Source organism: Trachypithecus francoisi, unplaced genomic scaffold (genome assembly GCF_009764315.1).
Source record: "Trachypithecus francoisi isolate TF-2019V2 unplaced genomic scaffold, Tfra_2.0 Lachesis_group14, whole genome shotgun sequence".
Taxonomy (NCBI): Eukaryota; Metazoa; Chordata; class Mammalia; order Primates; family Cercopithecidae; genus Trachypithecus; species Trachypithecus francoisi.
Window position 1 is genome coordinate 50,906,086 of NW_022681459.1, and position 14,213 is coordinate 50,920,298.

At 45.2% G+C, this 14,213-nt stretch overlaps 1 protein-coding gene across 17 annotated transcripts in view; it reads left to right on the plus strand.

Annotated features, from left to right (window-relative positions):
- DEPDC5 (DEP domain containing 5, GATOR1 subcomplex subunit) overlaps positions 1-14,213 on the plus strand; it is a 155,889-nt gene that overhangs the window by 39,193 nt on the left and 102,483 nt on the right. For all 17 annotated transcript variants that reach the window (XR_004442409.1, XR_004442410.1, XR_004442408.1 and 14 more), the window contains exons 13-18: positions 4,142-4,245; positions 5,465-5,539; positions 10,476-10,610; positions 11,368-11,429; positions 12,043-12,116; positions 13,332-13,401. Coding sequence is in view for 14 of the 17 variants with exons in the window: in XM_033233340.1 (XP_033089231.1) it covers positions 4,142-4,245; positions 5,465-5,539; positions 10,476-10,610; positions 11,368-11,429; positions 12,043-12,116; positions 13,332-13,401 (520 nt within the window). In the remaining 3 variants the exon portion in view is untranslated. The remainder of the gene's footprint in view (positions 1-4,141; positions 4,246-5,464; positions 5,540-10,475; positions 10,611-11,367; positions 11,430-12,042; positions 12,117-13,331; positions 13,402-14,213) is intronic.

A 14,213-nucleotide genomic window follows, 5' to 3' on the forward strand; every position in this document is an offset into this window, starting at 1 on the left:
TGCCTCAGCCTCCTGAGTAGCTGGGACTACAGGCACCCGCCACCACGTCTGGCTAATTGTTTTTTGTAGTTTTAGTAGAGATGAGGTTTCACCATGTTAGCCAGGATGGTCTCGATCTCCTGACCTCATGATCTGCCCACCTCCGCCTCCCAAAATGCTGGGATTACAGGCGTGAGCCACCATGCCTGGCCCTTTTTTTTTTTTTTTCTGAGACACAGTTTCACTCTGTTGCCCAGGCTGGAGTGCAGTGGTCATGTAAGCTCATTGCAAACTCCGCCTCCCAGGTTCAAGGGATTCTCGTGTCTCAGCCTCCCCAGTAGCTGGGACTACAGGCATCCGTGACCATGCCTGGCTAATTTTTTAAAATTTTTATTAGAGATGCGGTTTTGCGGTTTGGCCAGCCTGGTCTCCAATCCTGACCTCAGGTCATCCACCCGCCTTGGCCTCCTAAAGTGCTGGAATTATAGGCCAGAGCCACCACGCCCAGCTGACACCACTATCTTATTGAGATGGTAATTAGATAGTAATAGTTACTGTTTTGTTGGGACTTAGCATGAATGAGTTACTCTTCTAAGCACTTTACATGACTTGATTCATTTAAATATCACAGCATCCCTATGGGATAGATACTGTTACCCCATTTTACAGATGTGGAAACTTGGACACAGAGTTTCAGTAACTTATCCAAAGACCATAGCATATTAAGTGGTGGAGCATGGACCTGACACAGTCAATCTAGTTCAGAGTCTATGCTTTTTGACCACTGTATTCCTTAGCCTCATACGGATTATATTTTAGATTATTTGTTGATCTTCTGTTGGATCCTGTACCCCTTGGAGAATTTTATAACAGTGATGGGCCCTGTGCTGTACTGACACCTCCACTCCTCCCCTTATGCAGATGAATTCTGCATACCTCTAATTCAGTGGATTCCAGGAACCATGAGAGCTCTTTTGGCTTAACAGTATATGAAGTTTTATCTGTATGATGAATATGAATTAGTTTGAGCATAATCAGTTATAGAAAGTACTATGTAAGGCATGAATGTGTGAATTACGAATGTAGATTTTTAGGTGTATATGACTATATATTTTTAATATATGAAAGTTTATGTCATTACAAAGTCATCCTCAACATTTTTTAGATTGAGAGAAACTGGCTATCTTTTTCTTACTGCAAAAACAAACAGGTTCATTTTAGGAAAATCACAAAATAGGCCAGGCGTGGTGGCTGATGCCTATAATCCCAGCACTTTGGGAAGCCGAGCCAGGCACATTGCCTGAGCTCAGAAGTTTGAAACCAGCCAGGTCAACATGGAAAAATCCTGTCTCTACAAAAAATGCAAAAAATTAGCTGGGCATGGTGGTGCGTGCCTGTAGTTTCAGCTACTTGGGAGGATTACTTGAGCCTTGGAAGTCGAGTCTGCAGTGAGCCAAGATCGTGCCACTGCACTCTAGCCTGAGTGACATAGTGATACCCTGTCTCAGAAACAACAACAACAACAATAAAAGCACACCAAAGTATAGTTAAGTAGAGAGGAATTCAAAGCACACTCAATTCCATCTCCCGAATTCAGTCTTCATTATGTTGGTAAAGCAACCCCTATTATCTGTGTTTAGGAGAAAAATTAGTTTTCATGAGATGTGATCGCAAATTGCATGTGATTTTTTTTTTTTTTCTTTGAGAGGGAGTCTTGCTGTGTTGCACAGGCTGGAGTGCAGTGGTGCAATCTTGGCTCACTGCAGCCTCCACCTCCCGGGTTCAAGCAATTCCCTGCTTCAGCCTCCGGAGTAGCTGGGATTGCAGGCGTCCACCGTCACACCAGGCTAATTTTTGTATTTTTAGTAGGGACGGGGTTTCACCATCTTGGCCAGGCTGGTCTTGAACTCCTGACCTCAGGTGATCCACCCATGCCGGGCCTCCATGTGATTTTTTTTACGTGTTTTATTGTTTTTATTTTTTTTTTTGAGACAGTGTCTTGCTATCACCCAGACTAGAGTGCAGTGGTGCAATCTCAACTCACTGCAAACTTCGCCTCCCGGGTTCAAGTGATTATCCTGCCTCAGCTTCCTGAGTAGCTGGGATTACAGGTACCCACCACCATGCCCGGTTAATTTTTGTATTTTTAGTAGAGACTGGGTTTCACCATGTTGGCCAGGCTGGTCTCGAACTCCTGACCTCAGGTGATCCGCCTGCCTCGGCCTCCCAGAGTGCTGGGATTATAGGTGTGAGCCACCGCGCCCGGCCCACATGGTTCCCTTTTTATGTGTTTTAAACCTTCATTTTATTTCTTTTTCTTTTTTGTTTTTGAGACAGAGTTTCACTCTTATTGCCCAGTCTGGAGTGCAGTGACACGATCTCAGCTCACCGTAACCTCTGCCTCCCGGGTTCAAGCGATTCTCTTGCCTCAGCCTCTCGTGTAGTTGGGATTAGGTGCATGCGCCACCACACCCAGCTAATTTTGTATTTTTAGTAGAGACGGGGTTTCTCCATGTTGGTCAGGCTGGTCTCGAACTCCTGACCTCAGGTGATCCCCCTACCTCGCCCTCTCCAAATGCTGGGATTACAGGCGTGAGCCACCGTGCCCGGCCATAAACCTTCATTTTCTACTTTGTCACAAATGCCAATCCATGTTAAACACCCCACTTCCACAGTATCTGTTTTGAGACAGTCTCGCTCAGCCTGGAGTGCAGTAGTGTGATCTCGGCTTACTGCAAGCTCTGCTTCCTGGGTCCCCACCATTCTCCTGCCTCGGCCTCCCGAGTAGCTGGGACTACAGGCGCCAGCCACCATACCTGGCTAATTTTTTTTGGTATTTTTTTAGTAGAGACGGGCTTGACCATGTTAGCCAGAATGGTCTCGATCTCCTGACTTCATGATCTGCCCATCTTGGCCTCCCAAAGTGCTGGGATTACGGGCACGAGCCACGGCGCCCAGCCCACTGTATCATTTTTTATTTTTAAGTAGAAATTACATTGGGTTAATATTATTGAAAATTGAGGTGACTTCCAGCTTTTTGCTATTCTCAACAGTATTGCCAGTGAACATTCTTACAGATAAGTTTTTAAGCATATCTTTAGTTTTTATTATAAATTCCCAGAAATGGAACTATTAGGTCAAAGGATGGTCTGTGTTGTAAAGGCTATTTGTACAGCCAGTGTACCCTCCATTAAAGTAGAAGATCCTGTTTTCCTAGCAGCAATTTCTGTGTCCTCACCAACACTGAAGGTTTTTTTTCGTTTTTTGTTTTTTGTTTTTGAGATGGAGTTGTGCTATGTCTCCCAGGCTGGAGTGCAGTGGCTCGATCTCGGCTCACTGAAACGTCCGCCTCCTGGGTTCAAGTGATTCTCCTGCCTCAGCCTTCCAAGTAGCTGGGATTACAGGTGCCTGCCACTGTACCCAGCTAATTTTTGCATTTTTAGTAGAAACGGGGTTTCACCATGTTGGCCAGGCTGGTCTTGAACTCCTGACCTCTTTATCCACCTGCCTCAGCCTCCTAAAGTGCTGGAATTGCAAGTATGAGCTACCGCACCCAGCCTCTTTTTTTTAATGCTTCTTTCCCAATTGGATTGGCAGAAAAATAAGCTCACTGAGTCTTTTTTTTGTTTGTTTTTTGAGACAGAGTCTCGCTCTTTCACCTAGGCTGGAGTGCAGTGGTGTGATCTTGGCTCACTGTACTCCAATTACACTCTTTTTGAAACCTTGTAAGGAACCTGATGTTCTGTATTTAAAGTTGCTGTATTAGTCCATTGTCTCACTGCTATAAAGACATACCCAAGACTGGGTAATTTATAAAGAAAAAAAGTTTAATTGACTTATGGTTCTGCATGGCTGGGGAGGCCTCTGGAAACTTACAATCATGGTGGAAGGTGAATGGGAAGCAAGACATGTCTTACCATGGTGAAGCAGGAAAAAGAGCAAGCACAGGGGAAAGTGCCCCTTTTAAACCATCAGATATCATGAGAACTCCCTCACTATCACAAGAACAGCATGGGGGAAACCAGCCCCATGATCCAATCACCTCCCACGAGGTTCCTCCCTTGACGCATAGGAATTACAATTTGAGATGCAGTTTGGGAGTGACACAGACCCAAACCATATCAGCTGCTCAATATCCGTTTTATGATAATACTCTTTTCAGAGTGGTGGTGCAAAATGAGAGAAGAGAAGAATGGACTTCACTTCTCGTGACCATTAAAAAACTCTTCATCCAGTATCCAGTGTTGGTGCGACTGGAACAGGCAGGTACTGCTTTCATGTAATAGAAGGTGCGGCGGGGACAGGAAGTGTAGGAGGGGTCTGGGATACAGAGAAGAGATTTGTGCTTGTATCTCTCCCATGGCCGTGTGTAGTTTCGGCTTTTGATCAGGTTTCTGTTTCCAGTTGGATCCCAATTGTACATTTCGTTATGCAGTAAGTTCAACAGTGTCCCTCATACAGGGCGTGAGGCCTTGTGGAGCCAGATGGCTTCCACTTTTTTTTTTTTTTTGAGACAGGGTCTCACTCTGTCATCTAGGCTGCACTGGAGTAGAGCAGTCGTACTTTAACTTTAAACCCCTGGGGCTAAAGCAATCCTCCTGCCTCCATCTCCCGGGTAGCTAGGACGACAAGCACGCACTACCATGCCCAGATAATTATTTCATTTTTTGTAGAGACAGAGTCTCACTGTGTTGACCAGGCTGGTTTCAAACTCCTCGTCTTAGCGATCTTCCTGCCTCCACCTCCCAAAGTGCTGGGATTACAGGCGCGAGCCACCATGCTCAGCCACCACTTACTTAAGAGTTCATCTTTTGGCCGGGTGCGGTGGCTCACGCCTGTGATCCCAGCACTTTCGGAGGCCAAGGCGGGCGGATCACGAGGTCAGGAGTTCAAGACCAGCCTGATCAATATGGTGAAACCCTGTCTTTACTAAAAATACAAAAATTAGCTTTGCATGGTGGCACATGCTTGTAGTTCCGGCTACTCGGGAGGCTGAGGCAAGAGAATCGCTTGAACCTGGGAGGTGGAGATTGCAGTGAGCCAAGATAGTACCACTGCACTCCAGCATGGGCAACAGAGCGAGACTCTGTCTTTTTTTTTTTTTTTTTTTTTTTTTTTTTGAGGCGGAGTCTCGCTCTGTCGCCGGACTGGAGTGCAGTGGCCAGATCTCAGCTCACTGCAAGCTCCGCCTCCCAGGTTCACGCCATTCTCCTGCCTCAGCCTCCCGAGTAGCTGAGACTACAGGCGCCCGCCACCTCGCCCGGCTAGTTTTTGTATTTTTAGTAGAGACGGGGTTTCACTGTGTTAGCCAGGATGGTCTCGATCTCCTGACCTCGTGATCTGCCCGTCTCGGCCTCCCAAAGTGCTGGGATTACAGGCTTGAGCCACCGCGCCCGGCCGAGACCCTGTCTTAAAAAAAAAAAAAAAAAAAAGAGAGTTCATCTTTCGTGAGATGTTTTTCTTTCTCTTGTATATTTTGCTTTAGAGGGCTTTCCTCAAGGAGACAATTCTACCTCAGCACAAGGAAACTACCTGGAGGCCATCAATCTGTCATTCAATGGTGAGTAAGAATGCCAGCCAATGAGCCAGCATCTTGCCTACCACATGGCTATGTTACTGGAAAGGTGTCTTGATCCAGACCCTAAGAGAAGGTTCTTGGATCTTACAGAAGAAAGAATCTGGGGGCGAGTCCACAGAATAAAGTGAAAGCAAGTATATTAAGGAATAGGCCGGGCGTAGTGGCTCATGCCTATAATCCCAGCACTTTGGGAGGCTGAGGCGGGTGGATCACCTGAGGTCAGGAGTTCAAGACCAGCCTGGTCAACATGGTGAAACCTCGTCTCTAATAATAATACAAAAATTAGCTGGGCATGGTGGTGCACACCTATAATCCCAGCTACTTGGGAGGCTGAGGCAGGAGAATTGCTTGAACCCAGGAGGCAGAGGTTGCAGTGAGCCGAGATCGTGCCATTATACTCCAGCCTGGGTGACAAGAGCGATACTCTGTCTCATAAAAAAGAAAGAAAGGAATAAAAAAATGACTACTCCATAGAAAGAGCAGGGCATTTCTGAAAGCAGGAGGAGGAACACATTCTCCTTAGGTACCATGGTGGTTTATATGTAACAAAGCAAACAGTCATGGGGGAGAGGTGCTCTTCTGCAAGCACTCATGACAAAGGATTGTTCATCTTTGTGTAACTGCTGTCTTTCTCAAGAATCTATATTATTTTCTTTAAAGCAAAACTTACTTTTTTTTGAGACGGAGTCTTGCTCTGTCACCAGACTGGAGTGCAGTGACGCAATCTTGGCCCACTGCAACCTCCGACTCGTGGATTCAAGCGATTCTTCTGCCTCAGCCTCCCAAGTAGCTGGGACTACAGGTGCGCATCACCACACCCAGCTAATTTTTGTATTTTTTGGAGAGACAGGGTTTCACCACGTTGGCCAGAATGGTCTCAATCTCCTGACTTCATGATCCACCCGCCTTGGCCTCCCAAAGTGTTGGGATTATAGGCATGAGCCACCGCACCTGGCCTTTTTGTTTTTTAATATGCTTTAAGTTCTGGGATACATGTGCAGAACGTGCAGGTTTGTTACATAGGTACACATGTGCCATGGTGGTTTGCTTCACCCATCAACCCATCATCTCTGTTAGGTATTTCTCCTAATGCTTTTTTTTTTGGTTGTATTTTTTGGGATGGAGTGTTGCTCTGTCTTCCAGGCTGGAGTGCAGTGGTGTGATCTTGGCTCACTGAAACCTCTGCCTCCCAGATTCAAGTGATTCTCCTGCCTCAGCCTCCTGAGTAGCTGGGACTACAGGTGTGCACCACCACGCCTGGCTAATTTTTGTGTTTTTAGTAGAGACGAGGTTTCACCGTATTGGCCAGGCTGGTCTCAAACTCCTGACCTTGTGATCCACCTAGCTCGGCCTCCCAAAGTGTTGGAATTACAGGCATGAGCCACCGCGCCCGGTCTTTTTTTTTTTTTTTTTTTGAGCCAGTCTCACTTTGTTTCCAGGCTGCAGTGCAGTGGCGTGATCTCTGCTCAGTGCAACCTTGAACTCCCAGGTTCAAGCGATTCTCCTGCCTCAGCCTCCCAAGTAGCTGGGATCACAGGTACGTGCCACCACACCCAGCTAATTTTTGTATTTTTAGTAGAGAGAGAGTTGTATGTACCATGTTGGCCAGGATGATCTCGATCTCCTGACCTCGTGATCCGCCCACCTCGGCCTCCCAAAGTGCTGGGATTACAGGCGTGAGCCACTGCGCCTGGCCGCAAAACTTACTCTTAAACTAAGAATGCTTTCGTTCTTATGATATTGGGACATCAGGGCTGGGCGTGGTGGCTCACGCCTGTGATCTCAGCACTTTGGGAGGCCAACACGGGCAGATCACGAGGTCAGGAGATTGAGACCATCCTGGCTAACATGGTGAAACCCCGTCTTTACTAAAAATACAAAAAATTAACCGGGCATGGTGTCAGGCCCCTGTATTCCCAGCTACTCTAGAGACTGAGGCAGGAGAATGGTTTGAACACTGGAGGCGGAGCTTGCAGTGAGCCAAGATGGCGCCACTGCACTCCAGCCTGGACGACAGAGCAAGATTCCATCTCAAAAAAAAAAAAAAAAAAATATTGGGACATCAGGACATTTCCTGGTCTGTTAAGTCCTGAGTCTGTTGGGTAAACATTATTAACCTGTTCCCTTAACTGTAAACATCCTGTGACTAAGAATGCCTAACCTACTGGGAATGCAGCCTAGCAGGTCTGAACCTCATTGTCCCCAGCCCCTATTCAAGATGGAGTTGCTCTGGTTTAAAGGCCTCTGACAGCTATGCATGTCTCTTTATGAATGCCTGCAGACCCAGACCTAGGTGATGATGCCTCCATTCAGCTACCCCCAAAATTAAAGCAATAGCTTCTCATTGGGTGGTTGTAACGACCAACATTTAGCTCTTGGGTCTTCTGTTGACCGGTTAATTTGGTAGTCTCATCTGCTTCTGGTGGTCAGGAACTGCAAGGATCCTCCTTGGGTTCTTTGACTTACTCAAACTGTGTTATTATTTTCCACCCCATCCCTCAACTGCTTCTAGGTAATTTTTAAAAAATCTACTTAAAAAATAAAATTTTAAAATAAAAATTTTAAAAATTAAAATCTAGTTAAAAAAAAAATTACAAAAGTGACCAGGTGCCATGACTCACACCTATAATCCCAGCACTTTGGGAGGTCAAGGCAGACAGATCATTTGAGGTCCGGAGTTTGAGACCAGCCTGGGCAACATGGTGAAACCCTGTCTCTACTAAAAATACAAAAATTAGCTAGCATGGTGGCACACACCTGTAATCTCAGCTATTCAGGAGGCTGAGACAGGAGAATCACTTGAACCTGGGAGGTGGAGGTTGTGGTGAGCAGAGATCACGCCACCGCACTCCAGCCTGGGTGATAGAAAAAGACACTATCTCAAAAAAAAAAAAAACTTTTTTTTTTTTTTTTTAAATAAATAGGCCTGCTGCAATGGCTGACACCTGTAATACCAGCACTTTGGGAGGCTGAGGCAGGGGGATCACCTGAGGTCAGGAGCTCAAGACCAGCCTGGCCAACATGGCAAAAACCCCATCTTTACTAAAAATACACAAAAAACTTGCCAGGCATGGTGGTGCATGCCTGTCATACCAGCTACTTGGGAGGCTGAAGCAGGAAAATCACTTAAACCTGGGAGGTGGAGGTTACAGTGAGCTGAGATTGTGCCACTGCATTCCAGCCTGGGTGATGGAGTTAAGACTGAATGGAATGGGAATGGGAATGGGAATGGGACTGGGACTGGGACTGGGACTGGGACTGGGAATGGAATGGAATGGAATGGAATGGAATGGAATGGAATGATACTCTCCTCCTGACCCCCATTGTCCTCTTTTTTAAGGGGAACCATTGTTAGCAGTGTGGTATGATTATCCCGGCATTTATGTGTTAGCTGAAATATATTGTTTGGAAATAACAGAAATGTATTGATTTAGTTTAAACAAAAAGGGAAATTTACTGTAAGGATACAGAGGCTTAAGTGGAGCAGCCGGGAAAGGCTCAAACACCATGTTGAAGAACCTTAGTGGCTCTGGGAACCATAGCAGCAGGAATCATGAGAGCCATATTTCAGCTTCCAGCAACCCTGTCTCTGCTCTCTGTTCAGAATTCACATTCCTGGTAGAGAGAGTCTGATCTGCCCAGCCCCAGTTAGGTGTCCATCTGTCACTGGCCAGAGGTGGAAGTGATGATGTACATTCACATCACTGTGTATATCATCTTCCCACGTGTCTGTACACAGGTGCTGGGGGAATTCTAGAGCATGAGGTCTTCTATTAGTAAATCTTCTTGTCATGTTGGAATATCACTGATTTTTCATAGTAAGAATCACAGAAGCTAGAAGTAAAAAGTGACTTGCCAGATTTACAAAATCATCCCGAGATTTTGGTCTACTCTTTTAAATAGTGTCTTAAATTAACACTATCTAATATAATCTAATTATATAGTTTATATATATAATAAAATATATAATATATAAAATCTAATATAATCAAAGTTTTACTACAGACTCATTTATAGATGGTTCAAAAAAACAGCATGGATTTTTTTTTTTTTTTTTGACACAGAGTCTTGCTCTGTCACCCAGGCTGGAATGCAGTGGCGTGATCTCTGCTCACTGCAACCTCTGCCTCCTGGGTTCAAGTGATTCTCCCATCTCAGTCTCCCAAGTAGCTGGGATTACAGGTGCACACCACCATGCCTGGTTAATTTTTGTATTTTTTGGTAGGGATGGAGTTTCACCATGTTGGCCAGCCTGGTCTCAAACTCCTGATTTCAAGTGATCCACCTGCCTCGGCCTCCCAAAGTGCTGGGATTACAGGTGTGAGCCACCGTGCCCAGCCCTAACAGCATGAAATTTGAGCATTTAAGGCTGCACAGGGCAAGTATTAGGCATCAATGAGGTATATTAACAAAGGTGACAGAGACTTATTCCTGTGGTCAAGTAGTTCTTAATATAGAAAAGATAGATGTGTATACATTTAACTAGAATGTGGCAGTTGCTATAATAAAAATATGGGCCGGGTGTGGTGGCTCACGCCTGTGATCCCAGCACTTTGGGAGGCCGAGGTGGGCGAACCATCTGAGGTCGGGAGTTCGAGACCATCCTGGCCAACATGGTGGAACCCGTCTCTACTAAAAATAAAAAAAATTAGCCAGGTGTGGTGGCATGCACCTGTAGTCCCAGCTACTCAGGAGGCTGAGGCAGGAGAATTGCTTGAACCCAGGAGGCGGAGGTTGCAGTGAGCCCAGATCACACCAACGTACTCCAGCCTGGTGACAGAGCAAGACTCTGTCTCAAAATAAAATAAAATAAAATAAAAATATGGGCAGAATGCTCTGAGAGTGTAGAGATGCTTGTTTGTGACGGGTTCTGAAAAACTGTAACATCATTATTGTGGAATTTTTGTTTTATTTCTAGTGTTTGATAAGCATTACATCAACCGCAACTTTGACCGAACGGGGCAGATGTCAGTGGTGATCACGCCCGGGGTGGGTGTCTTTGAAGTGGACCGCCTACTCATGATCTTGACCAAGCAGCGGATGATAGATAATGGTAATGCTCTCTGGTTTGTGCCCTGTCTCCACATGTTCCTAGCCTGCTTTTCCCTTAGAACTGTGAGCTTCACTGACTTCTTAGAGTGTGAGGAGCTCTGTATAGTGTTCTGTGTGTCACAACATCTGTGGATGTCAATAGGCGTCAGGTGCTAAAGATTCATGGTCAAATCAGTTTGGGAATTGCTGGGTCATGCAAAGATAAGCAGGTTCCATAATGACAGGTCTTCCTCCGTTTTTAATATGTTAGTGTAGGTTGTTTTTCTCTAAAGGGTGTATCAGGGTACTCTGAGTTTCCCAAATATATTTGGCTCTAGAGAAGCCTTCCTGGAGGGATGATTTCAAGGGACCCATGTGCTGTCAGCCTGTTTTCAGATGCACTATCAGACAATCTAGTCCAGTCCTCCCTCCATGATGTGCCTCGTATCCCCAACTCAGCCCCACACCCCACAATTTGATTTGTTTCATCAACAAGATGGAGTTGGGATGCTGAGGCAGTAGAATTGCTTGAACCCAGGAGGCAGAGGTTGCAGAGAACTGTGATCTCTGATCACTGCACGTCAGCCTGGGCAGCAGAGCGAGACTGTCTCAAAAAGTGTATTTACTTCTTTGCTGCATAGGCAGCACTATGAGGTTATAAATCATACAATGGTAAGTTAGCTTTGCCTAATACACAGTTAAATAACATGATTTATAGATAGGAATGCTTGTCTCTGCCATTCCCTCCCCACAACTCTTTCTGTCTTTTATTTTTTTAGGAATTGGTGTGGACTTGGTGTGTATGGGAGAGCAACCGTTACATGCTGTCCCATTGTTCAAGGTAATTAGATTTTGGCCAGTTTGAGTATAGTTAGAAAGAGAAAAAATCCAGGCGCTGTGGCATGCGCTTATAGTCCTACTTACTCGAGAGGCTGAAGTGGGAAGATCCTTTGAGCCTAGGAGTTTGGGTATAGTTTGTTATGAACATGCCTATGAATAACTATTGCACTCCAGCCCGGTCAGCAAAGCAAGACTCCATCTCTAAAAAAAAATTTTTTTTTTTTTTTTGAGACAAAATCTTGTTCTTGTCCCCCAGGCTGGAGTGCAATGGCGTGATCTCGGCTCATTGCAACCTCTGCCTCCTGGGTTCAAGCAATTCTCCTGCCTCAGCCTCCTGAGTAGCTGTGATTACAGGCACCTGCCACCACGCCTGGCTAATTTTTGTATTTTTAGTAGAAACGGGGTTTCACCATGTTGGCCAGGCTGGTCTCAAACACCTGACCTCAGTTGATCCGCCCACCTTGGCCTCCCGAAGTGCTGGGATTACAGGCTTGAGCCACCGCGCCTCGCCCTAAAAAAATTTTTTTTAAAAACCCCAAAAACAGAAAAGTTAGAGCAGTTCCACATCCTATTTGTTCTGTAGCTTATCTGTGCTCTCATTTTTCTCCTTGCAGCTCCATAATCGGAGTGCTCCCCGGGATTCTCGTCTGGGCGATGACTATAATATCCCTCATTGGATAAACCACAGGTGGGTGCGATCTTGATCAATAGTAGGTGATAAGAGTTTTGACAGCTTCCTTGCCATTTTTCTTTACATTTGTTAAGTTCTTATTATAGCACTAAACCTTTTGTCAAGAAGATGTGGAAACCAAGTTCTAACATTTGCTCAAAGCTCTCTACACACAAAGCAGTAGCAGTATCATATGGACAGTCTATGGTGAAAAAGAATAAAAACAAAATTTTAAGGACTGACTTACTTCCACTGCTGTTCCCAAGTCCTTCTATTCCCAACTCCCACAGACTGTAGAAGACCAGCATTTGTGCCTGACTTCCTTCAGCTCTAGATAAGTCCCCGCACCTCTTTATGGGACAAGACTTCAGTGTTCCTGCTAGTTCCAGCTCAGGGATGGCTTTTCTCATCCCTCTGCTAGTGCCAGTGCCTCGTCTTTTTGAACTATGACACTAATCTTTATTCCACCTACCCTTCTCTTGAAAATGCCTATTTTCTTCCAAGATCCAACTCCAGCATCTCTCTTCTGTGAATTACTTCTGTGCTGCCCTGATAACTAATAGCCACTTTTTCTTCAGTGCTTCTAGAGCATTTTCTCCTTCTCTGGGTTGTCTGTCTTTCTTTTTTTAAGATGGAGTCTCGCTCTGTCACCCAGGCTGGAGTGCAGTGGCACGATCTTGGCTCACTGCAACCTCCACCATCCGGGTTCAAGCAATTCTCTTGTCTCAGCCTCCTGAGTAGCTGGGATTACAGGTGCCTGCCACCACACCCAGATAATTTTTGTATTTTTAGTAGAAACAGGGTTTCACTGTGTTGGCCAACCTGGTCTTGAACAGCAAGTTCATGGCAAAGCTGCAGCTATTAATTTATGCTATTTGATGTCATGATACTAGACTGTTTTTGACCTACAAAAGTAGCAATTTCAGGCCGGGCACGATGGTTCATGCCTGTAATCCCAGTACTTTGGGATGCTGAGGTGGGAGGAACGCTTGAGGCCAGGAGTTTGAAATCATTTTGATCAATGTTGTAACCAGACTGTCTCTACCAAAAAACAAAATATAACTAATGTTTTTTAGTGACTTCTTGCAAAAGAAGTTAAAATTGGGAAGATCAGTGAAGCTGAGAACAAAGCCCATCTCAGGAGGGCTGATCCATGCCTAGTATTTTAACTGTGTTTTGAGTTTTTAAAATAAAGAGGATTTAGATTAATGACTCTGTTTCTTTCTTTTACAGTTTCTACACATCCAAAAGCCAGCTCTTTTGTAATAGTTTCACCCCACGAATAAAACTGGCAGGAAAGAAGGTAGGTTTTTATTTTTGTTAAGACGGGGTCTTACTATGTGGTCCAGTCTTATCTTAAGCTCCTGGACTCAAGCAATCCTCCTGTTTCAGCCTCCCAAAGTGTTGGGATTACAGACATGAGCCATTCTGCCCAGCCAAGAAGGTAGATTGCATTAATCAGCAGAGAGCCTTTGTGGACTGTCACACACTGATAGGGTTATTTTAGTCCTGAGGTACCCTCATCTTCCCCCATGGCCATGAACAGGGTTAAGAAATTCATCCCCAAACTTTATAACTTTATATATTAGATAAATAAATAACAAGGCCAAAGCCAGACTGCATGAAATACCTTTGGCAGAAATATGACCAAGACTAAGAGTTCATTTTTTGTTTTTCAAGAGTTCATTTTATTATGACATGACTGTTTTATTCAGATGCTGATGTCACTCAGATACCAGTGGGAATAAAGACAAAGATACAGATATGCATTGCAGCAAAGGGGAAATATGATAAAAAGGTCAGATCTTCTTTTTTTTTTTTTTGAGACAGAGTCTCGCTTGCTCTGTCGCGCAGGCTGGAGTGCAGTGGCGCAATCTCGGCTCACTGCAAACTCCGCCTCCCGGGTTTACACCATTCTCCTACCTCAGCCTCCCAAGTAGCTGGGACTACAGATGCCCGCCACCTCGCCCGGCTAGTTTTTTTGTATTTTTTAGTAGAGACAGGGTTTCACCGTGTTAGCCAGGATGGTCTCGATCTGCTGACCTCGTGATCCGCCCGTCTTGGCCTCCCAAAGTGCTGGGATTATAGGCTTGAGCCACCGCGCCCAGGCAAAAG